At 45.8% G+C, this 26,314-nt stretch overlaps 1 protein-coding gene across 4 annotated transcripts in view; it reads left to right on the top strand.

Moving 5' to 3' along the window:
- Positions 1-26,314, top strand: part of SSC4D (scavenger receptor cysteine rich family member with 4 domains) — a 46,731-nt gene that overhangs the window by 4,316 nt on the left and 16,101 nt on the right. For 2 of the 4 annotated variants that reach the window (XM_073573943.1, XM_073573952.1), the window contains exons 4-6: positions 3,693-3,773; positions 3,858-3,932; positions 21,375-21,686. In XM_073573943.1, coding sequence (XP_073430044.1) covers positions 3,693-3,773; positions 3,858-3,932; positions 21,375-21,686 — 468 coding nt within the window. The remainder of the gene's footprint in view (positions 1-3,692; positions 3,774-3,857; positions 3,933-21,374; positions 21,687-26,314) is intronic. The other 2 variants (XR_012231832.1, XM_073573962.1) reach the window with 2 other exon arrangements.

Below are 26,314 nucleotides of genomic sequence, written 5' to 3'. Positions count from 1 at the left end.
AGCAGTGTATCTAATCCTATCCTGTGTGATACTGTCTGCTGAGCTGTGTATCTAATCCTCTCCTGTGTGATACTGTGTGCTGAGCTGCATATCTAATCCTATCCTGTGTGATACTGACTGCTGAGCTGCGTATCTAATCCTATCCTGTGTGATACTGACTGCTGAGCCATGTATCTAATCATCTCCTGTGTGATACTGTGTGCTGAGCTGTGTATCTAATCCTATCCTGTGTGATACTGCCTGCTGAGCCATGTGTCTAATCCTCTCTTGTGTCTTTTCTCAACAAAGACATGAGAACTGCTTTTTCATGGCACAAATGATACTTTTGATACATTGGAATTGCAGTGAAATGGTAAAAAAAAATGTTGCCATTATTTTTGGGGTTTTGCTTTTTTGGTGTTCATTGACAAGGAAAACTTACCTGGCAACATAACGCTGTACAATAAGGCTATGTTCACATGCAGCATTTTTTTCCTTGCATTAATTTAAGAAGTGCAACATTTTTTAAATCTCCAGCATATCAATTCTTTCAGCGTTTTTTTTCACCCATAGAAAGAATGAGAGTGCAAAAAATTCAGCAAAAAAATGCTGTATTTTTGGTGCATTTTTATTGTAGAAAAAATGCTGTGTTTGAACATATCCTAAGGGTGATACCAAACCCGTGGTATAACGTGGTGTAACGTAGTCCATTAACGCTGCCATTCAGCCCCATTATGTGGCGCATCGCAACGTATGCCATAAAGCGATGTGCCGTCAAGCACTGACGGAGCCTCGGACACGGCCTGCAGCATCTGAGGCTCCGTCACCGCTAGCGCTGATGATTCATCAGCGCTAGCGGTATAGCATAACGCATATCGCGTTATGCTATAGCGTTAGTGCAGCCCGTCAATGCTATATGTTGAACGGGCTGTGTTAACGCTATGTGAACCTGGCCTTATACAAATTTGGTTTGTCAACATACTTTAAGACTCATGATTTTTTTTTTGTTCTTCCGTTGATGAATCTGTGTGAAAGCTTGTATTTTTGGGCATCAAGCAGTAGTTTTGATTGATACCATTCTGGGGTACCTATGACAATTTCAATTCTTTTATGCATTTTGGGGAAGTGTGTTGACTGATAAAGACCATTTCAGGCATTTTTTTTAATGTAATAGTTAGGCAGTTATGTAGACTAAAATATCTATATTTTTACATTTTGCTATTTTTACATTTTTTAAAATATTTGGTAATGCCATTTTAAATTCATTCCTTAAGAGCATTTGAACATGTAATTGCTTGCAGTCATAGTATTGTGAAATTGTTGGCAGACCTTGGTGCTTTCAGTAGGTTAGTAGGCCCTTGATTACCTGTAAATGCATCTCATGAGAGCCACTGGTTGTCAAAAGTGATGACCACTTTCTTAAAGCCTTTCAAATAATACTGTCCGTCTTGACAGTTGCATTTCAGTGTTTAAACTATTGTGATCAGAGATTGCTTCAATCTCTTCCATTACTCTTGGGTGTGGCTGTGTAACAGAGCCAGGGTTGCATTGTGCTGATGCAACTATTGAGCCCACTCCATGTTGTTAGCCATTGCTAAGGCCATGTGCACACGGTGCAGATTCTGCTGCGGATCCGCAGCATTTCAGGCTCTGCGGTTCCGCAGCAGATTTAAGTGCGTTGTACAGTACCATTGTTTTCAATGGTAACCTGAAAAACGCTGTGCACATGCTGCAGATTTTTGCTGCAGATTTTTCAGCGCGGATTTGCTGCAGGTTCAAATCCGCAGCATGTCAATTCTTTGTGCGGAATCCGCAGCGGTTTCACACCTTCTCCATTGTGAGGTGTGAAACCGCAGGCTAATCCGCAGGTCTTTTGACCTGAGAATTTACCTGCGGATTTTTCCAAATCTGCACGGAAAAATCTGCAGGACCTCAAACTACGTGTGCACATAGCCTAAGGTGTTAATGGAGGCCTGAGATATAGGTCCCATAATGAGATTCCCATTGTAAATATAGCAATACATATATTCTTACAAAATACTAAATGTCACCCTATGAAATAACATGGTTTGCTGAACTATTCTATGGAGCCAGAAAATGTAAGGAACAACATAGTCCGTCTTAAAAAAGTGCAAAACATTGGGCACTTTCCAAGAAATTACTGAAAACATACACTACAAAACTGAATGCGAAAGAAGCATTAATTGTATGTATAATGTTTAGAGCTACTGTTTTACCACTATCGGTACAATAGAAATATCTATGAACAAACTCATCGCCTAATAATAATGAAATGACACTTCTCATTCTGTAACAATCTATACGGAAAAGCTAACAAGTACTCAACAAACATTCGTGTCAGTCTGCTCTGACTGCTCTATTAAACAACAATGTGAGAACTGGAATTTTTCCAAATTTATTAACAGCAACCACACATTTGAGATGATTCTTTCCTTTGAAGTAGGCATCTGCATGTTATTAGCAGTACTTGCAAACACAGATTGTTTTCAAATTTTTTACTATATTACTTAATGTTACTATAGAAATGACATAGCTTCTGAATTGCTAGGTGAGAATGAGCTGCTGTATTTTCCAAGCAATGCTGTATCCAAACTGCAGAAATTCACTTGTAAGCCATATTGATGGCTATGGTTTGGGTTCCAGGGATTTAGTTTCTGCTACATATACACAGTGCCATAACATGTGGGTGGTTTCTTTAGTTGGCAAATTCTATTGGGGTGCAAAATTTTGGACCACCTCCACTGATGATTCAGGAAGACCAGCAGTAAGCTTGGCTTTTTTTCATCTCATTGAGCTTGTTGGATGCTTTCCTAAGAAGAAGCACCACTTCTTAGACCAGCGGGCGAGCTAATGTAATAATCTGTCTATGCCCCATTTTCCTATGCTGAAAGCAGAAGTCTATATGGGTTTCATGGACTTCTGTGCTCTGTATAAGCAGCTGAGATTACAGAGGCCCAACGAGCCGGTATTGAATCATGTGGACTACACATGGGCTGTGTTCACCTTCAGCTTTCTGCCTCTCAGACTTGTAATTATATGAAAGAAGAGAGAGAGAGAGTTACTGGAGGGAGCTTCTCAAAATGTAAAAGAGTCCGTCTCCATAATATTCCTCCCAATTATTACAATAGATTTTACATTTAACATACTTTTTCCAACAAGGGATACTTTTGTAACTAGGGTGAGGGTTTAGCGCTAGGGTTATTATTAGGGCTAGGGTAAATATTAGGATTAGGGTTAGGTTTAAGGATAGGGCTAGGTTTGGGGATAAATTTAGAGCTAGAGAAATAAAATAGCCACATTAAAAATATAAAAAAAGTTATAATATTGTGGGGGGTTTTAAGCTTTTTATTTTTATTACAATATATAATTTTTTATTAAAAAAAAGGCAGATTTCGTCAAAATGTTGAAAAAAAAATAGAGGACAAATGGGCAAATTATGATTACAAAAATATTTTATTAAAATAGAATAAGGTCCAAGGCTTAGTGGATGTCAAACTATACATACCTTGCCCTGGGTTATCAACCCACTGTGTGCTAATGCATGTATACTTCTCAAACATGACATAGAATAAGCAAAACATAGAATAAAATATAAATTCAAGATGTTTTTGTATAATTTAAAAAACTAAAATATCTTAATCCACATTATAATTTTTTCTCTTCTTATTGTGTAATGATTTACTATTGTCCAGGTCTGGGGATTTTAACTACAACTCCAAGCAGCAGTCCTATGGCACATGACACTGCAGAGTCATTTACTGACACTGCCACAGGTAAATGAGACCTATTAACTATAGGTGTTTCTATGGTATATTTGATAACACACAATATACTGTGCTTTTTCTCACTGTTTATAGTTACATGGAGAGGAAGTCAACCTTCTTCAGAGAGAGATTTGATCACAACAGCATTTTTTCAGCCTTGGAGGAAAAGTGAGTTATTTATTTTCTTCACTTACCTTTTTTTCTAATATTTTTATCCTTTGTTACCAAGTACAAAAAGTTAAGAAATATCTGTACGCCGATATAAAATTTGAAACCTATGCACATTTATTATATATAATTGTATTTTTGAATTGGGAATCTTACCAACTTTGACCAAAATCGACAGCCCAACAATTTATGATTTTCATGCAGAAATCAGCCTGAAATATTTAAGGACATGAGATGGAAATCTGGGAGCTGTGGATAACGTCCCATATATAGTAATCATAGTAATCCATCTATGGGGTATGTTTTTAAATACAGTCTTAATTGGTCACAACATTTTGGCAGTAAATTATTATTAATTAGAGTGGTTTAGCAGGTAAAAAAGTGCTGTAATACTAGCAAAATTGTATGCACAATTAGCACTTGCAACCAGGCTCTGCTGCTCCAAAGTGCTAAGTTACCAGTCTGCCATAAAAAAGGAAGCAATAAAATAGATGTTTTATCTGTGGGCTCTATTAGAAACATTAAAATAGAGCCCAACATCACCAAGTTATGACCCAGGCCTTCAATTAAAAGTCCTGTATAGCATTAGGGAATATAGACTTCATTGATTGGGGTTTTGGGATGTTCCCCACATGACCCCTTCTTTGAATTAGAACTTAACAGTTATTCCCAGAATCACAATGTGGTGTTATAATGATGTACACATATATTTATTAATTTGTGGCAATAAAACTCAGTTTTGAATCTGCTCCATTTTGCACATATCATCCAACAAATTATACAATGACAGCTAAATATGAAACCGTTTTGTCCAAACTAGTAGCCTTCAGATGTATCCATGATGTAATTTTCTACAATGTACGGTAGTCTGTCAGAACTCGATCGATCTCTGTGATTCCTGTGCACCAGGCAGAAGCTCTTCCACTTGAGCTATTAGCTCTCTGGACAGTTCCTTGCAAATCCAGATACCAGTACTTGTGTATTCCTGATTGAACACCCTATATAAACTGGCCCCCTTCCAACCTGAGACTCTAATCCCATCCAACCCCAGTATCATAGAGGATAGCTGGAAGTGATGGCCCTGTTCATACGCACTGTCCTTCGCCTGTTGCAGTCTCCTCACGGATCTTCTCGGCTTGACCGTCATTAGAAGTCTCTCAGGATTGGACCGGAGTAGACCAGTCCTTGGCTCTTGAAGGGTGACGTCTGGTCTCTTGAGCTTTACTGGCGTGGGACACAGATCCTGACCCCGACAAGAGCAGTCTGAAGTTGGAGTCCTCCTGTGCAGAATCAGGGCCTTGTCAAGCGGTGGCCGACACCTTGCTGTCGTAGGCTCTCCGCTAAGGCCTGTTACACTGGCCTCAGCGACATTCCTAGAGCGAGTTTTCTCTGCTCTCTGGTGCCAAATGTGCCTGCGGTTTGGCCCACAGGGCTTTTATATCCAGGAAGTCCTCCCTATGAGTCATCTGATCAGGTCCAGCACACAAGGTCACTCCCCCTACAAACCTTCCAGCACCATTCGGTTCCATTTGACTCCACCTGGTCAACTGATGACAGTCTCTCCACATTAATGGCACATCATGCAGGAGCTCTTCAGGAATTTCACTGCTTCTTATTACATCCCTCCCCCTTTTTGCTAGCCACTCCTTGGGAGAGTGGAATGAGGTGGAAGTTTCCTGACAGGTAGCCAGAGTGCAGCCAAGAGTTGAGTGCACTCCTTGGTTTTCTGCTGTATTTGGGACCAAATGAATTCATCCTGAGCATAACGGTTAGGGGAAATCCCAGCGAAGGCCAGCTCAATCCTGCAGCGCTCTTCCTGTAGAGGCGCTTCTGGGATGCTTGGAGACTCAGCCACCAGAGGTTGTAAGTAGACTCCTGATTCAATTTCTGCCCCATTTGAGAGCGGCATTGACATCTCCGGTGAACTAATCTACCTACAAGCAATTATTACTCTTCCTCTTCGACACCCTTTGCGAGACCTTGGCCTCTTCGGTTGCTTACCCGGATTCAGCATGGTCTTCTGCCTTGGAAAAGCAGGGTTGCAGCATATTCCGGTGTAACACCCGAGGTACTGCGGCGTCATCTCCCTCAGGCCTAACCTCGAAGACCGAGTTATTCAGGTGGATCTTCCTCACTACTCGGTAAGGCACCGCCACACAGCGGTGAACCAGATTGTTCCCGGATCACTTGGCCCACACTAACACACAGTCTCTTGGCTGAAGTTGTCCACCTGACATCAGGGATCAACTTGAATGTTCAATTTCTTGAAACTGCTGTTCAACCAACTTCCTCACTATATAAAGTCGGTGCTGATGTTCTCAAACCCAGGCACTTGGACTACTTCTCAAACATGGATTCTCTGTTTTAGTTCAGTGATTTTTTTTCTCGCTTTGCCCAAACAGTAGCATGTAAGGGGTGTAACCGGTAGTTACATGGACCTGGTTGCTGTAAACACACACCAATTAGGACACAAATTCGGGCCACCTCATCTTCTTGTCTTCCTCCAGGGTCCGCAACATTTGTAACAGGGTCCAATTGAAACGTTCACAGGCCCCATTCCCTTGGGGATGTTATGGTGTAGTTCGAGGTTTATCAATTTCATAGATATGGTACAGCTCTTCTATCACTCGCCCTTGGAAACAGGCCCATTGGTCGGAATGAATTCACTTTGGGCACCCATATACACGGATGAAGTCCTGACAGATGGCTCTGGCTGCAGCTTCAGCTGTCTGATCCCCAATGGGGGTCACTACCGCAAACTTGGTGAAGTAATTAATTGGTCCACACCATGCAGTACCCATAGCTGTTGTGTGAAATTCTGATCATCAGATAATCGATCATCAGAACCTTCAAGTCTGCTGACGTTCAGATAGCCTAAATGGGAGCTCTCTGTTCCGGGGGTTTGTTCAGCTCACACCGGTGACATCTTCGGCAAACACCTTCAACCACTTGTCGTAGTTGAGGCCAGTATACCAGTCGTTGCAACCACTGAAACATCTTCTCTACACCAAAGTGGGCAACCCTCTCATGAGCTTCTTTAGCCTGCTGTATGACAAGTACTTCTGGGGCCACTACCTGCCAAGGAACATCAAACTTCCGAGGAAGTTGAACCCTCCAACACAGAAGGCCATCTGTCAGGAAGAGCCTTTCCCACTGGCCCAAGATCTGTAGGGTACTTGGGGGTGAAGTGGTCCTAGCCTCCTGATCTCGCCTTCGCCCCAGAGCAACCCATTTCCTTTGCCTTGTCAACTCCGGATTGGCCTGTTGCAAGTTAATCCATTCATCCCTGGAATGACCCAGGATCTGGATGGGTCTGGGATCTTCTCTGAACACTTGGGTTGTTACTGCAGCTGCAGTGAACTGCCTAAAACCCAGAATCTCATCACGTTCAAGCTCTTGATCTATGTCTTTCTTTGGTCCAACCTGGGTGACCCGGGACAGAGTATCTGCATGAATGTTATGGAACTTAGACCGAAGGGAGATCCTCTACTGGTATTTGGACATTTTTGCGACTCACCACTGTTCTAGCGTGTCAGGCTTCACATTCTCTAGGTGGGCCAGGGAGTTGTTGTCCATCCGCACATGTGTTTCTGACACTGACAAGTACTCTACAAATTTCTCCGTCATGGCCCATACAAGCACCAGCAATTCCAGTTTGAATGACCTGTAATTGTCTGGATTCTTTTCTGTGTCTCTCAGTGAGCTACTGGAATACTCGATCACTCTCTCTATTTTCTTGTACCTGAGCCAAAACTGCCCGCAGTCCGTACAGATTCCCGTCTGTGCACAGTACGAATTGCTGAGAAAAGTCAGCATAGTCCAAGATAGGGGCATCGGTCAGTACCATTTTCTATGCCTGAAGCGCTTCCTCTTGCTGTGGGAACCACTGGATTGGTTGATGTTTGCCTACATTGGCTGAGTGGTACTGCAATCCTGGTGAAGTCTGTTATGAACCTGCGGTAGTATCCGGCTAGCCCTAAGGATGCTCTCAATTCCCTCAGGTTGGTAGGCATGGGTCACTTTTGCACTGCAGCCACCTTCTCTGCGGTGGGGTATACTCCCGCACTAGACACAGTGTGTCCCAGGCACTCAATTTTCTGCTTGAATTGGTGACACTTCTGGGGCTTAACTTTTAATCCATCTGTTAGGCGTTGAGATTCTCCCACTGCATGGGATAGATCCAAAGCATTGCCTGGTGTTGTAGTCTCCCATTCTGGCCCGGCTGCTACGAGTGCTGCTCAGCACAACTGTCGTTCCCAGCATCTTGCTCAGGCTCGTGAGATTCGTTTGGTTACTGCGTCTATGGTAACCAGCGAGATTCAGGTGCAGGCTGACGCTTGGGAGTCTAAGTCCAGAGTTCACCCGACTGAGCATGTCCTTGATGTGGCGTCTGCTCATTGGTGGTTGGCTGTTTGCTGCTCTGATGAGGTGGCAGCGCCGGATTGACCCGAGAGCGACGTCTCGGCCGACTGGGCATGAGTGTTTGGGGTGGAGCCTAGTGTATTAAAGGCCCCCAGTAGCACACGCAGGCGTGTTAGTATCACTTATGTGTGGTGTATGTGAGTGGATATACTACCACTCTGTTTGTACGTGTTGCACTATACCCTGAGAATACTGACCTAGGCAGGTAGGGTTAGGACTGGGTAACTCTCTCTTGGCTTAGCATCTATTTCCTTCATGTGTGCGGTTAGCACATTTGAGTTACAGAGCAAGTCCAATCATCAGGCTATATCTCTCAGGGAAAGTGAAAGGGTCTTGCACCAAGCGTCACTTGAGTTCTTTTCCTTGGCTAGCATCTGTCTCCTTCTTGTGTGTGGTTTGCCCAGGTGAGTTACAGAGCAAGTCCATAATACATGCTACTTCCCCTGTGACATTTAAGAGAGTTTAGTGCCTTGTGTACTTTTAGCAGTACCACTCTGTGCTGTAACTGAGCTAGCCACTCTGAGTTCTGTTCACACTTTGTGAAATTTAACACAGCGCGTTTAAGGTGATTGCTCACTAGCAGCAGTTATCTCATCTCTGCACGGTGGACCCCAGTTTGCCATTGCATTTTATTATTTATTTTTATTCAGTGCAATCCGCCAACCCTAACAGTATACTAGCGCCAGGGTCTGGCTAGTAATGGCGGATGAGCAGCGTCTCCAGCGGTACATGCAGCAGTTGGAGGGAAGGTTGTCCACGCTTGAGCGAGTGACTTCAGCAGCCGGCGAGACTGCCACTAGGATTTCTGCTGTGACTCCTGTTCTGCCTTTTCCACAGTTCCCACTACCCGATAAGTTCTTGGGGGACAGCAAGGCTTGAAGGGGATTCGAGAACCAGTGCTCGATTCAGCTGGAGCTACTGGCCTCACAATTTCCCATCTGAATGGGCCAAGGTGGGATTTTTGGTGCCTCTGTTGATGGACAGAGCGTTGGCTATGCCGCTATGGGAGCGTAATCGACAGGTGGTCCAGAGCACCTCTCGCTTTCTGTGCACCCTGAAACAGGTCTTTCTTGGAACTTGGGTTATTCATGACGCCGCACTCCAACTCTTGGCGTTAACCCAGGGCTTTTCCAAGGCCAGCCAATTTGCCATCCATTTCCGGACTTTAGCTTCTGAGTTGGAGTGGTCAGATAAGGTCCTGATTCCCGTATTTTGGAGGGGACTTGCTGACCACGTAGCGGATGCTTTGGCCAGGGAGATTCCATCTACACTGGAGGATTTAATATATGTCTCCACTCGCATTGCTCTCGGCACGCTGAACAAAGATTGGAGCGAGCCCAGTGTAGACAAAGGATTAGGTTAGCTTCAAACTTTTCCAATCCTTTGGAATCTCCAGCTCAGACAAGCGATCTGGTAGAGCCCATGGAGGTCTCTTGGGTGGAATCTAAATCGTGTCCAGTACGATCTCTACCGACTTGCTTTGTTTGTAGGCAGGTGGGGCATTACGCCAATAAGTGTTCCAGGCGTCACGGAAATGACCACGTCTAGTGGCTATCGGAGGAGGCTCACTAGACACGGCAGATGTGCCCTCCAAATTAAGCTTCAAGGGGTCCTTGTCGTATGGGTCGACTACTCACACTACCGAGGCTTGCGTGGATTCTGGGGCTGAGGGCAATTTTCAGTCTTCTACCGTCACCCAACGGTACTCAATTCCCTTAGTGATGCTCCCTAAGCCAATTACCTTCCAGGTGGTTAATGGGTCCGTTCTTCCTACTCAAATCACTCATCAAACGATACCTTTTACCCTCATGATGTCTCCAAAACATCAGGAGATAATTTCCCTCTTGGTCATCTCTGAGGGCATGGATGATGTACTTCTAGGTAAAACTTGGTTGAGCCGTCATTCCACTTGTATCGATTGAGCCACTGGGAGCATACAGGGATGGAGTAATTTGTGTGAGGGACAATGCCTAAGAGCTCAAGTTCAGATTGGATCATCTGAGGTCACTACTGAACTTTATCTAACTTCCCTGCCTAGGCACTACTGGCAATATGCAGACGTGTTCTCCAAAAAGGTCACGGAGACTCTTCCTCCTCATTGCCCCTATGATTTCCCCATAGACCTCATTCCGGGGGGCAGAGCCTCCTCATGGGTGAGACTGAGGCTATGTCAGAATACATCAGGGAGAATTTGGCGAGGGGGATTATCAGGAAGTCTGTGTCTCCTGCTGGGGCTGGTTTCGTCTTCGTCCAAAACAATAATGGGGAATTACGTCCCTGTATAGATTATAGGGGTTTGAACGCCATCGCTATCAAAAACAAATATCCTTTGCCGCTAATCTCCGAGCTCTTTGGTAGGCTGCAGGGTGCTAGGATATTTACCAAGTTAGACTTGAGTGGGGCCTATAATCTAATTCGTATATGCGAAAGGACAGTCATTATAAGTACTTATTAATGCCATTCAGTCTCTGTAATGTCCCCATAGTCTTTCAGGATTTTGTAAATGACATCTTTCAGGACTTGTTATCCACATCTGTAGTGGTATACTTGGATGACATACTTATCTATTCTCCAGATCTTGACACTCACCACAGAGATGTGAGTAGAGTTTTTGAACTCTTGTGCGCCAATTCGCTCTATGCCAAACCGGAGAACTGTGTGTTTGAGCAGGAGCCCCTCCCTACCATTCCTAGGGTATATTATTTCGGCCAAAGGTTTGGCTATGGATCTTGCCAAGCTGGAGTCGGTGATGAACTGGCAGGAACCTCATTCCCTTAAAGCAGTGCAGCACTTTGAGATTTATCAAGTACTACCGTCAGTTCATACCCCACTTCTCTACCTTAGCAGCTTCACTGGTAGCTCTCAACAAGAAGGGAGCTAATCTGAGGCAATGGTCCGAGGAGGTCTCCAAGGCCTTCACCTCCTTGAAGTCCCATTTCGTTAGGGCCCCAGTTTTGCATCTGCCCGATGTGGATAAGCCCTTCATACTGGAGGTGGACGCCTCTTCCTTTTGTGCTGGAGCAATCCTGTATCAGAAGGATGCTTAAGGTCGGAAATATGCTTGTTTCTTCTTCTCCAGGACGTTCACACCAGCGGAGAGGAAATATTCCATCGGGGACAGGGAGTTGCTGGCCATAAAATTGGCCTTCTCGGAGTGGAGACACCTCCTGGAGGGAGCTTGGCATCCCTTTAAGGTCTTCACTGACCACAAAAACCTCCTTTACCTTCAGACGCCCCAGCGGCTGAATTCTCGCCAGGCCAGGTGGTCCTTATTCTTCTCACAGCTTAATTTCACCATCCATTTTCTGTCCGGGGCGAAGAATTTACATGTCGATGCCCTGTCCCATTCTGTAGTCTTGTCCGAGGAGTGGGACGAGTCACATTGTAGTCCTTTCGGAGACTCTTCAAATCATAGAATCATAGAATCGTAGAGTTGGAAGGGACCTCCTGGGCCATCTGGTCCAACCCCCTGCTCAAAGCAGGATTCGCTAAATCATCCCAGTCAGATGTCTGTCCAGCCTCTGTTTGAAGACTTCCATTGAAGGAGAACTTACCACTTCTCGTGGCAGCTTGTTCCACTCGTTGATCACTCTGTCAAAAAGTTTTTTCTAATATCTAATCTGTGTCTCCTCCCATTCAGTTTCATCCCATTGCTTCTAGTCTTTCCTTGTGCAAATGAGAATAAAGTTGATCCTTCTACAATGTGACAGCCCTCTAGATATTTGTAGATAGCTATTAAGTCTCCTCTCGGTCTTCTCTTTTGCAAACTAAACGTTCCCAAATCCTGCAACCTTTCCTCATAAGACAGGGTTTGCAGACCGGTCACCATTCTGGTCGCTCTTTTCTGAACTTGCTCCAGTTTGTTGATGTCTTTTTTAAAATGTGGTGCCCAAAACTGGACACAATATTCCAGATGAGGTCTGACCAAAGAGGAGTAGAGGGCAATAATGACTTCACGTGATCTAGACTGTATGCTTCTGTTAATACATCCTAGAATTGCATTTGCCTTTTTTGCTGCTGCATCACACTGTTGACTCATATTCAGTCTGTGATCTATTAGTATACCCAAGTCTTTTTCACATGTGCTGTTGCTTAGCCCTATTCCTCCCACTCTGTATATGCTTTTTTCATTTTTATTGCCCAGATGTAGTACTTTGTATTTCTCCCTGTTAAAAACCATTCTGTTAGTTGCTGCCCACTTCTCCAATTTATTTATATCTTTTTGAATCCTCTTTCTCTCTTCTCTAGTATTAGCTATCCCTCCTAGCTTTGTGTCATCAGCAAATTTAATCAGTTTACCCTCAATTCCTTCATCTAAATCGTTGATAAAGATGATGAACAATACAGGGCCCAGGACAGAGCCCTGTGGTACCCCACTTGAGACATTCTTCCAACTGGATGTGCAGCCATTTACGACCACTCTTTGGGTCCGATCACTAAGCCAGTTATGAATCCACCTAACAGTTGCCTTGTCCATTCCATACTTAGTCATTTTTTCAATAAGGATTGTATGAGAGACTTTGTCAAATGCTTTGCTGAAGTCAAGATATACTATATCTACAGCATTTCCTTGATCCACCCAATCAGTGATTCCGTCATAGAAGGAAATTAAGTTAGTCTGACATGACTTATTAGTTACAAACCCATGCTGACTCTGTTTAATCACTTCATTCTTATCCAGGTACTGACATACATGTTGTTTAATAATTTGTTCAAAGATCTTTCCTGGTATAGAAGTCAGATTCACCAGCCTACAGTTGCCTGGGTCCACCTTCTTCCCCTTTTTGAAGATAGGAACAACATTTGCTCTTCTCCAGTCTTCTGGGCTGGGACTTCTCCTGTTCTCCAAGAATTTTCAAAGATTATGGAGAAATGGTGGCTCAGGTGTCACTAGAGCAGGTACCTCCAGGCAAATCTTGTGTACCACCTGACCTGCAGCCGGAGGTTCGCTCATGGGCACACACGTCCAAATTTGGTGGTCATTTCAGCATCAAGAGGACCACTGATCTTCTGGTGAGGTCTTATTGGTGGCCTCTGATGGTGCGAGATGTAAAGGATTACGTGCAAGCCTGTGACTCGTGTTCCAAGAATTGGCCTTCCAAGCAGAGACCTGCGGGCTGGCTGTATCTCTTGACGGTGGTAGATAGGGCCTGGGAGATGGTCGGGATGGACTTTACAGTGGACCTGCCTAAGTCCTGTAATAATAAAGTTATTTGGGTAGTCACCGACCATTTTTCTAGACGGTGCATCTGGTTCCTCTTCCACACATACCATCTGCACTGGCTTTGGTGGCAATATTCATCAAGCATATTTTCCACCTTCATGGGATGCCTGACAAGATTGTCAGTGACCAGGGTCCCCAGTTCACATCTCGTTTCTGGAGGGAGCTTTGTCGCCTGCTCAGTATAGCGCTCAATCTGTCCTCGGCATACCATCCTGAGACAAATCGACTGGTGGAGAGGACCAACCAGACTCTGGTTACGTATCTTTGGCATTTTGTGTCTGCCAGGCATGACAACTGGGAGTCCCTGCTACCTTGGGCGGAGTTTTCTTTAAATAATGCCATCTCTGATTCCACTGGGAAGACACCTTTTCTCCTTAACTATGGTCAGCACCCGCGTGTTCCTGTGCCCATGCCTGTCTCGTCTTCCGACCTGTGGGTGGTGGACTGGGCAGTGGAGGCTCGTGACATCTGGGACAGCATGCAGGATGCAATCAAAGTTTCTAAGGAGAGAATGAGGGCTTCCACTGACGAGCATCGTCGTCCTGCTCCAGTCTTTGCCTTTGGTGATTTAGTGTGGCTCTCAGCTCGTAACATCAAGCTGCGTGTAGAGTCCACTAAATTTGCTCCCCACTACTTAGGTGCTTTCAAGGTCCTTGAGCAGGTAAATAATGTAGTCTATCGCCTCTGCCTTGCACCCCAACTGAACATCACCAACACCATTCATGTGTCTCTTTTAAAACCTGTGTTTATGACCCGGTCTTCTGGGACTCCTGCACGGAGTTCGGATACGTCCTCGGACGATTTCGAGGTAAACGCTATTGTCGGGTCCAAGGTGATGAGCAGCAAAAAATTTTTCTTGGTTGACTGGAAGGGTCATGTTCCAGAGGCTATGACCTGGGAACCTATTGAGCACATCCGTGCCCCCCAGCTTATTGCGGCCTTTGAGCGTGGCGAACGTCGCTGGGGGTGATGTTAGGTGACGGGATTCTCCCGCTGCGTGGGATAGATCCTAAGCATTGCCTGGTGCTGTGGTCTCCCATTCTGGCCCAGCCGCTGCAAGTGCTGCCCAGCACAGACGTCGGTCCCAGTGTCTTTCTCAAGCTCGTGAGATTCGTTTGGTTACTGCTGGCTCTCCAGTTCTTTGCAAAAATGTCTACTACTGTTCCGTATACGTTCGCTGGATATCTCCTTTTTTTGCTTGGATACTGCTGGCTCTCGAGCCAAGTATATGGTAACCAGCGAGATGCAGGTGCAGCCTGACGCTTGGGAGTCTAAGTCCAGAGTTCACCCGACTGAGCATGTCCATGATGCAGCGTCTGCTCATTGGTGGTTGCCCGTTTGCTGCCCTGGTGGGGTGGCAGCACCAGATTGACCCGTGAGCAATGTCTCGGCCGACTGGGCATGAGTGTTTGGGGTGGAGCCTATTGTATTAAAGGCCCCCAGCAGCGCACGCGGGCGCGCTAGTATCACTTATGTGTGATGTATGTGAGTTGATACGCTACCACTCTGTTTGCACGTATTGCGCTATACACTGAGTGTACTGTCCTGGGCAGGTAGGGTTATGACTGGGTAAGTTCCCCTTGGCTTAGCATCTGTTTCCTTCTTGTGTGCAGTTAGCACAGTTGAGTTACAGAGCAAGTCCAACCCTCATGCTTTATCTCTCAGGAAAACTGACAGGGTCTTGCACCAAGCGTCATTTGAGTTCTTTTGCTTGGCTTATCCATCCCACTTGCTACTTCCCTTGTGATGTTTAAAAGGTTTTAGTGCCTTGCTTACTTTTAGCAGTACCACGCTGTGCTGTAACCGAGTGGTACTCTTTCTGTTCACACTGTGTGACGTTTAACACAGTGCGTTTAAGGTGATCGCTCACAGTCTAGTTCCGCCATTGTTCACTAGCAGCAGTTATCTCATCTCTGCATGGTGGACCCCGGGTTACTATTGCACTTTATTATTTATTTTTATTCAGTGCAATCCGCCAACCCTAGCACCATCTCTTTGAAGCCGCTCAAATACCTTCTCCAGCCAGTTAAGGTGATCTTCAAACGTCACAGAATAAATGATTATGCAGTCCAGATACATCAAAGTGGTTGTGAAAGCCAGATTTCCCAAGCATTTTTCCATCAAATGCTGGAAGATTCCTGGTGCTTTCAGCAGGTTGAAAGGCATCCATTTGAACTTGAACAGACCCATAGGGAGAACAAAGGCTGTCTTCAAGAGATCTTTCACAGCCACCGGGACTTGCTAGTAGCCACTGGCCAAGTCAAGGGAGGAGAAATATTTAGCTTTTCCCAATGTGGATAGGGACTCCTCGATTCTGGACAAGGGTTAGGAGTCCTATACAGTGCATGCATTCAGCCTTTGATAGTCTACACAGAACCTCAGGGAGCCATCCTTTTTCCGAACTAACACGATGCGGTCCACCGAGAGACTCTGGATTTCATGAATCACACCATTGAGCAGCATATGGCCAGCAGTTCTTTCACCTCCTGATAAATCTGATGTGGGATCTGCCAATACTTCTCTCGATTGGGAGCCATGGTGCCAGTTGGGATCTCATGTTTAATAGCTTCGGTGCACCCAAAGTCATCCTTGTGCCATGCAAACACTCCCCATTATAGCCGCAATAACTGTTCGATCTGTCCAACTTGTCTCAAGGAGAATTCTGTGAGGTTGGTCTCCATCTGTTCCAAGAGGCTATGTCCAGCCAGGGATTTTCTGCCTTCAAGACTATCGAGAGACACCGCCAAGGTCCATGGATTTCCTCTCACATGTGTCAGTCCTATAGCGTCAGCTCTGGTGAGATCTTTTTGCATTATGCAAACTCGGGCCACTTCTTGTCAGGGTGTCAACTGTAAACTTGCTCCACTCGAATTTATACAATGCACAGGTACTCATCTTTGCCGCATGGTGGCCAAAGTGTGGGCAACCAATAACCTGGAGATCATTTCCTCTCCATCTGTATGTCCATACCCTCCAAGGACCCATTGGCCAGTGCCAGCAGAGTGAATAGAGTCTGTCCCGATTTCTCTCCTCTGCCCTCTGAGGCTCAAAACCATATGGTGTTCTCCATGACTGTGGGGCGTACTTGTTTGATGCACATCTCCGTCTCCTCCTTTCCCAACTCGGAAAGTCTCTTGAGATATGCCCCCTTCCACCATAGGTCCAACACTCTGGCTCCCATTCTGCTGATGGGCTATATGCACAATGTGACGGGGCTTAGAAGAAACTACTTTCCCGCTCCGACCTCCTTTCTCATGGGGCTGTGTGATCAGCTAGAGGTATGGCGGCAGGTGTCAACCTTGATACTGCACAGCTCACCTTGAATGTCCTAGACCTCTTGACATATCTCCCGTACCCAGTCATGCTCAGTATGGGTTGACTCGGGGGTGACCACCTCATGACTCTGGACCATGCCAGTCAGGACAGGGGACTCTCTTTACCCTCAAAGAAGCCCAGATCTAGATTCAGGCATAGTCGCCCCTTTAAGACCTACCTCAGGGAGACCTGAGACCTGCAATTCTGGGCCTAGCGGGGGTCACCGGATTTTACCGCTAGGCCGGAACTGTTTCCCTGTGTATCAAAGCTCGTTGAGCCTCTCACATCCCAACCGGCCTTCTCCCAACTTGAGACCCTAATCCCAGCCAACCATGGTGCTATAGAGGATTGCTGAAAATGACAGCCCTGCTCACATGCACTGTCCTTCCATAGTCACAGGCATGTTGTGACGAGCGTCAGCTTACGCTGAGTCGTTCTTCTTAGAAAGAATGGACCCTCTGGGCCGTGGCACCCACCCACCTAGGGCGAGCTGACCAAATGAGAACCACCCCCTATACAGGGAGTGTCAGGGGCAAGACCAAGGGGGTGAGCCACCACGGCAGCTGGACCAGGGAAACAAGACAAGGCAAGACGAGACGTTAATTCAAAGAAACTTCATTAAGGAAGACTTCAGGAACAACAGGTGCAAAATGTGAACACACAGAACATAAGACAAGGTGCGTGCAAGGACACGCCGAGGTCCAAGACTTGAGGAACTCTTCAGGGTGCAACAGGAGCAAACGTGAACACACAGAGTTCGTAGAACAGGGTGCGTGCAATGGCACGCCGAGGTCCAAGCATGGAACGTGCAGATGGTATGCGGACATCGGACTCCGGACAACAGTCCACGATCAACCAGGGCATCAGGGCCTGTAGCTCAGAGGGTGAGCGGCAGGATCCAGACATCCAGAAGTCAGCCAGGGTTCCATGCAAGGAAACAAGACAGGGTTAATGACATGGTGCGTGTCAACGGACACGCCGGGATCAGGCTCACAGGACAGAGACCTGCGCATGCCGAGGGGCATGCCAGGGACGGGTCAGGTTCACAGGACGGTGGCCTGCGCATGCCAAGGGGCATGTCAGGGAGAGACAAGGTACGGTGGCATCAGAATCCAGATGCTGGCATCGACCGACAGGGTCCAGGTATCTGGCTACGGACATCAGCTCCGGACATCAGGCCGCAGTCATCTAAGTCCGGACCTCTGGCAGCGGTCGACAGGTTATGGAATCTGGCAGGCAAACTAGGGGTCAGAGAAGAGCAAAAGAGACAAAGGCTTTGTGCAAGAGTAGCACGAAAAGGCACAGTGCGAGAACCAGCGTGAGTGCAAGGAAGCACAGAGACCACGGCTGGGAGCACCGGCAGGTGGTACCGATGATGGCAGTTGCAAGCAGGCACGACTAGAGGCGGCACCGCTGCGGGGCCACGCAGCCAGACCACCATAGCACTGGACGGGGCACGGCTGGGGCACACAGGCGAGCACGGCTAGAGGCAGCACGACTGAGGCACACCAGGCAGGCCCAGGCGACCAGGCACGTGCACGGAGCCACAAGGCAGGGCTAGGCAAAGGGTACAGGACAGAGTCACATGCGAGACAGCATGGCAAAGCCTAGTACGAAATGTGCAAAAGCGCACAAAACAGGGACAAGACAAAGAACGAGGCAGAGACCTGCGCATGCGGAGAGCATGCCAGGGACAGGGACAGTCTAGCAGCGGAGCGTAGGCCGGAGCCGGGCCAAGGAAGGACCTTGGGACTAGACAGGGTACAGAGCGAGGCCTGCACATGTAGAGACACGCCAGGGAGAGGTTCAGAGTGGAGACCTGCACGTGTGAGGAGACACGTCAGGGACATGGTTCAGAGGCAGGGTACCTGAAGCCACAAAGCAGAGCGAGACATGAAACAAGGACAGAAACATGGAACAGAATCAGAGCAAACAAGGACTACTAGGCAAAGCAGAGCAGGGACAAAACATGGCACGAAGGACAAACACTAGACAAGACACAAGACCAGAGACGGAATACGAGCACGGAGCGTGTGCAGAGATGCATGACAGAGCAGAGTGCAAGGGCACAGAATAGAGGGAGCGCCCCCACAGACCAAGCAGCCATGCAGGGACACAATACAATACTCAGGCCCTGAGCATAGGAAGGGGCGGCCTGATATAGGGCATAGCACCTCCTCTTCCAGGTCAGGACCAGGGAAGCACTTCCGGGTTCAGATCCACAGGATAACAGAGCGTAGTCACATGATCGGAGTTCCAGACATGATGAGACGACTGCAGAATCAGTGCTGAAACCTAGACAGGTCACATGATCAGAGTTCTAGACATGACAAGATGATTGCAGAACCAGACAGTGCAGGATCCAGACAGGGACACCTGATCAGAGATTCTAGACATGACGAGAAGATCACAGAAGACAGCAGAAACGCAGGCATCCTGCAGCTCAGACATGAGGTGAGTGTGCACACTGCTCTAGGGAACGAGCAGGATAGCAGACAAGATATGCGCATGCACATCGCTCCAGGAGTTCTTGAGAGAAAACAGACAGGGCAGACATGACAGACATGGCGGACATGACACATGTCCTGCCTGTTGTAGTCTCTCCATGGATCTTCTCGATTTGACCATCGTTGGAAGTCTCTCAGGATTGGAACGGAAAGGACCAGGCCTCGGCCCTTGATGGGTGGCATCTGGTCTCTTGAGCTTTTCTGGCGTGTGGCACAGATCCTGGTCCTGACTTACACAAGCAGAACTCTGAGTCCTCATGTGCGGAATCATGGCCTTGTCAGGAAATGGCCAACACCTTGCTGTTACACTGGCCTTAGGGACATCTATGGAGCACGTCTTCTTTGCTTTCTTCTCTGATGCCAAATCTGCCTGCGGTTTGGCATACAGGGCTTTTATATCCAGGAAGCTCTTCCTGTGAGTCACCAGATGAAGTCCAGCACACAGTTTCTCCCCCTGGAAATCTTCCAGCACCATTTGGTTCCGCTTGATTTCGCCTGGCCAGCAGTCTCTCCTCATTAATGGCACATCCTGCCGGGGTTCTTCAAGGATTTCACTGCTTCTTATTACATTGCGACTCCTGTGGACTGACCTCTGATTTCCCTACTGACTACGCTACTGGCCTCTGCTCCCCCTAATGATTGCAATAGTAAGGCCTCCAATCCGGTCCAGATCATAGCATAATTAAATTACGGTATTATCTGTTGCAAAGCAGAATTTTCAATGCTAAAGGGAACCTGTCACCTCATTTTTCGCATATAAGCTGCAGCCACCGCCATTAGGAGCTTATCTACAGCATTCTATAATGCTGCAGATAAGCCTCCGATGTAACCTGAAAGATAAGAAAAATAAGTTAGATTATACTCACCTGCAGGGTGGTCCGGGTCTGATAGGTGTCACAGGTCCGGGTCCGGCACCTCCCATCTTCATGCAATGACGTCCTCTTCCTTGCTTCTGTCGCGGCTCCTGCCCAGGCGTACTAATTTGACCTGTTGAGGGCAGAGTATAGTGCTGCAGTGCGCAGGCGCCGGGTCTCTCTGACCTTTCCCGGTACCTGCGCACTGCAGTACTTTGCTCTGCACTCAGCAGGGAAGAGAATTATGCCTGCGCAGGAGCTGCGACAGAAGCAAGGAAGAAGACGTCATCGCATGAAGATGGGAGGCGTCGGACCGGGACCTGCGACACCCATCGGACCCGGATTGCATCGGACCACCCATGGGTGAGTATAATCTAACTTGCTTTTCATATCTTTCAGGTTACATCGGGGGGTTTTCTACAGCATTACAGAATGCTGTAGATAAGCCCCTAATGGCGGTGGCTGCAGCTTATATGCGTAGAATGAGGTGACAGATTCCCTTTAAGAGCTACAGTATGTGCAACTGTTTGATCCATATTTGGTCTCATGAAAAATAATACGGGCAATTTCTTATACTGTACACTTTAGAGCTTACAATATACTGAAGCATGTCTACCCCTGCTGTTAGGGTCACTAGATCAATTATTATTTAAGCAAGGATTTCTAATGGAGTCTTCTTCTAGCTTGACTAAGCTTCTTTGTAATTACTATAAATCAATTTAACCAGACCACAGTTTCACAAGACAAAGAAGCCAATTACCTACATATAATAGTTGCAATTTAATGGAGGCAATATACAGAATTATCACGTTTGCTAGCCTCTTTGCTGCCTAGCCTCTTTCATACATCCAACTGAACTTACTTACAGATACAAAAGAAAAATAAAGGCATATTATTGCTTTCGGAAAAAACAATATCCAGCTGTGTTTTCATAATTTTACATTGAGTTAAACATAATCATAATTGAAACAATAAACCACAAATTTAAAATAATTGTCCAATACTAATTGTTCTAAATGAAAGAAAATAAGCATTGTTATTTAGGTAAATTAAAAACTTTTAGACTTGCATAAAAATAAATATTTTGTTACATTAATTGCTCTTTCCTTTTACCCACCAGGTGGCAGTATTAGACTAGTAAATGGAAATAGCAGTTGCCAAGGAAGAGTGGAAGTGCTCTATCAGAATACTTGGGGAACTGTATGTGATGATGACTGGGATTACAACAACGCACAGGTGGTTTGCAAGCAGATGGGTTGTGGTCCCGCCATTGTGGCTACAACTCTTAGTTATTTTGGCTATGGCAGTGGTCCCATCCTCCTTGATAATGTAGATTGTGTTGGTACCGAGAAAGATCTAATCGAATGCTTCAACCTAGGTTGGGGGCAACATAATTGTGGACATCATGAAGATGCAGGTGTAATTTGTCAAGGTGAATATGTTTTATAGGATTTTTCAGCCGACTGTATAACCAAAAGGCAGTGTGAATGTGACCTACTATATTGTGTCTTTTCCATGGTTTCATGGTGTTTCAGGGCCAGATCTATGAAGCTCAGACATAAAAAACTATGACCCTTTGAGTACAAAGAAAGTATCTCTGAAACACATAGTACAGCACTAATAAGTGAACTACTCTACATTCTTGCATTTATATGTATATATTAGGGTCCCGTTACATTTAGCGATGCACCAGCGATCCCGACAACGATACGACCCAGTCAGGATCGCTGGTGCATCGCTAAATGGTCGCTAGTGAGCTGCCACACAGGCAGATCTCACCAGCGACGCAGCAGCCCGTTGGCGGTCGTTACTTACCTGTCACACGCAGCGATGATGTGTCGCTAGTCGGCGCCAGCGGGACGCCAGCGAGAAGAAAATAGCCCAGGACGTTCGCACGCGATCAGCGATATCCAGCGGGGGGCCGGGTCGCAGGTATGTGTCACATGTAGCGAGATCGCTAGCGATATTGCTGTTGCGTCACAAAATCGCTTTAGCGATATCGCTAGCTTTCTCGCTATGTGTGAAGGGGGCTTAGGTTTCATTATCAAAGTGTAAAATGGCTTTAAGCACCACTCTAGCTTTTTTTATTTATTTCACTGCTTGAGCGGTGCTAAAAAACTAAATTCCCTTACCCTAGTCTGGTACTTACCAGCCTCCATAGTCAGATCTTCCCGTCACTGCTCTAGTCCCAATCTGCCATCTTGTGACCACAGCTTCTGACTGAGTTGAAGTCAGAGTTAACAGTCACAAGTTCTCAATGTCAGTCTGACAGCCACTCTCATAGACTCACACTGAGTTATGATCTTTGGCTCTCCCAGCAAACACTGGAGCGATTAGGCAGATCACAAACTGCTGAGACTGACCATAGCAGCGGAGCAGTGTCAATAAAAGAAGACAGAGGCTGGTAAGTATAATGGTACCGTTACACTTAGTGATGCACCAGCGATCCCGACAACGATATGGATCGCTGGTGCATCGCTAAGTGGTCGCTAGTGAGCTGCCACACAGGCAGATCTCACCAGCGACATCGCTAGGGTCGGGGGTCGCTACTTACCTGACAGACGCGGCGATCCTGACGTCCTCCCGCCCGCGTCCACGCGTCACTCATCGGCTCCACAGGAAGCCCAGCAGGAAACGCCCGACGAGAAATGGTCCAGGACGTTCTCGCGCGACCAGCGATGAGCAGCGGGGGAGCCGGTCGGAGGTAAGTATCATATCAGGCATAGCGATATCACTAGCAATATCGCTATAACGTCACAAAATCGGTGACGTTACAGCAATATTGCTAGCGATATCGCTATGTGTAATGGGGGGCTTTAATCTAAGTGCAGGGAACTTAGATTAGTGACACCACTCCAGCGCTGCAGTAAAAAAACAACAGGAGTGTTCAGGCTCAGACTGGCCCACAAGGTAACAGGGGAATCCCCCAGTGGGCTCTTGGTGCAGATCTGGGCCCCCAACCTCACTGTATGGGCAGTACTTGGCATAATTCACTTGATTCACTCTGTACAAAAAAAAAGGAGCATCTCCTCATTCATTAACCAAACTGCCCAGTTTATTATATAGAGGTAGAAGTAAATTTGTGAACGAGGGTAATCGAATATGTGTATGCAGGTTAAAAGTGGGCCCCCAAAGTCGATGTTACTGATGGGCCCTTGCAAAAAAAAGGGGGGAGACAAAAAGCGCAATAGGGTCTTATCCACATTACAAAGGATAGAGTATATCATGAAATTTGCTCACCTGGTTAGGATGAGATAAGAGCATGTAGGTAGCGGCTGCTGCAGATCCACAGGTCCTTAGTGACCAGAAGAAATGATATATCCAAAGGGAATTCGTAGTTATATTCCGTGCTGCCGCTGAGACAAATTCCAGGAGAATGCTGTACGATTGCAGTGGTTTTATTCAACGCGTTTCAGGGGTCTCATGCCCCCTTCATCAGGAAATACCACACAGTACATACAGGTATCACAGACAAATAGTTTTGAGAGGACGCTGGATTTCAAAAAAATGAGCGCCAACAAGTCAGATGATGCACTGTCAAAGTTCAATGACATCACATAGTAAACAATTCAAGTGGAATATATTACAAAGATATGCATAGTCTAAAGAACTGGTGATTTCTCTTGCATTTCCAGGAAATAAGTCCGGTTTAACCATAAACTTATTTCCTGGAAATGCAAGAGAAATCACCAGTTCTTTAGACTATGCATATCTTTGTAATATATTCCACTTGAATTGTTAACTATGTGATGTCATTGAACTTTGACACTGCATCATCTGACTTGTTGGCGCTCATTTTTTTGAAATCCAGCGTCCTCTCAAAACTATTTGTCTGTGATACCTGTATGTACTGTGTGGTATTTCCTGATGAAGGGGGCATGAGACCCCTGAAACGCATTGAATAAAACCACTGCAATCGTACAGCATTCTCCTGGAATTTGTCTCAGTGGCAGCGCGGAATATAACTACAAATTCCCTTTAGATACACTGGTGGGCGATTAGCATCCCAGTCTGACACTGGGAGTGTTGCTTTAAAAGAGTTTAACCACAGTAAAAAATAAATCCCTTCTAAAAGATCTTGGATTAATAATACACTTCAGAAATTGAATTCAATACCAGAAATGCACCCTTTTATTTGCATTAGGCATACAGTACATTTTTAACCTGATCGCTGATGTTCTAATTTGCTTCAAATCACATTGTTCATCAGTACCCTTCTCCTGCCATGCATGCACTCATGATATCTGTTCATATTCAGATGAAGAGCACACATGCAGGGAAGTAGGGGGTGCTGTACACAACCCCACTTGGAGATACGATGTTAGCATATAATGCATTGCATAGTTTTAAATGTGATTTTGTCTGTTTAAGTAATTTGCCTTCACTTGGTTGGGTATAGATAGAATTAATAGTTGGGACTAGCCCAGAATGGGAGGTGCTACATGGTTATACAAGAGATAGATTCATGGTAGTGACTCATATAGGGCCTAGCATTTAGTAGTGAAAGACCTAAGGTGTAAATGCTTGCAGATGGTGAGAAGGAGGACATCCGATAATACGTCCTAACGAACCAGAAAATGCAAAGAGACATTTGACAGATTGAAACCCAGGCCAGGGAGGCCATTTAAATGCTACAGAACTTTGGCCAGGGTAGAGCAGAAGGCTGATTTAAAGAGAATTAAAAGCATGGAAGGAATTTTATCAACAGGATGCTAGTGAACAGTTGTCTACAGAGAAAAGAAGCTCAATTGTCTTTATTGAAAGGAAGCTATGGTCACCATGTTGGGACATAAATTCTCCTATGGAGAGCAGTGTACTTTCTGGTGAGGAGTTGTACCAACGTACCTCAAAGTGGAGTCCTCATTAGTCAGTTGGGAAGTGAAAGTAGCAGTGAGCAGCCATAGCATAATTTACACTTCAACCCGTGTGGCCCTCACAGGGGAGGATGAAGTCTCTCATAATCGTTTTCTGGATTATCATGAGGTGCAAGAGTATGAAGGGCAAGGAAAATGAAGTTTTAATTAAATGTAACCGAGAAGTGCCCATGTCTGCCTAATGTAAGAGAAACATTTGCAAAGAATTGTGCCTATTATCTGATATGTATAGTTTTTATCAAGCTCATGTTCAGTAAAAAAAAGTTTATTTATGGACTTTGGTCTCCCTCTCCCAGCTTCGTAACATCTGGTCCTGGCCTGTCAAGTAAAACGGCAGCATGCGGTCTTTAGAGGTGTAACGCCCAGGTAACAAGAGCACACACACCTAGCCAGGACCCCCATTTTCATGTAGTGTGGTGGGGCGTTGAAACCAAGTACCTCACCCATGGCTACCGTCCTGCACCACGCTACATATAGGCCCTTACTGACAGGGGCGTTCTAATATGTTTAAAGCTATTTAGAATATTAGGAGACAGAAAATGGAGGCAGCACACTTAACAGCCCAAAGTGGCAGACGTTTGAGCTCAAAACTGTGAGCCTTTCTCAAGCCTCCATTTTTTGTCTCCTCGATACAGATCTGGTTATTGCCTTGGAGGCTTGGCACTCAGACACACTGTTGCCTCTTGCTACTTTTCGCTTTTTTCTTTGAATTTGGAATATTAGTGATAAGGCGACATAGGTAAAGCCTAATTCAGAAATCAATATTTTTCATGTGCAATAAAAAAGGACCGAGTTTTAAATCAATGATTTTTACCAGATTTTCATCAGTGGGTCAAACAAGTTTCATCAAAGTTTAATCCAATTTTCATCAGTTTTTTTTCGAATATGAATTTTTTTTTTCCCACCCTCTTCTGTCAGTGAAAACGGTCTGTGATGGCATCCGACTGCTGTCCATTTTTCTTTCATAGAGTCAGACTTACATTGTCGAGTTTGATTTGACAGTCATATTATTCTCGGTGAGTTTGCATGAACAACTCAGTCCGCTAAAAATCACAGACATGTGAACAGACTATCATAGGTACAAGTGCTATCTGTGAAAAACACAAATAGCACTTTACACGAAAAAGCTGACAGCTGAATGAGCACTAAGCCTGACATAGAAAAAGGGTTCATTTCAAGTAATGAA

This window comes from Dendrobates tinctorius, unplaced genomic scaffold (assembly GCF_039654945.1).
Source record: "Dendrobates tinctorius isolate UK_male_01 unplaced genomic scaffold, ASM3965494v1 ptg000007l, whole genome shotgun sequence".
NCBI classification, from domain to species: Eukaryota; Metazoa; Chordata; class Amphibia; order Anura; family Dendrobatidae; genus Dendrobates; species Dendrobates tinctorius.
Note: the sequence above shows the minus strand (reverse complement) of the source record. Positions and strands in the feature narration are given on the sequence as shown.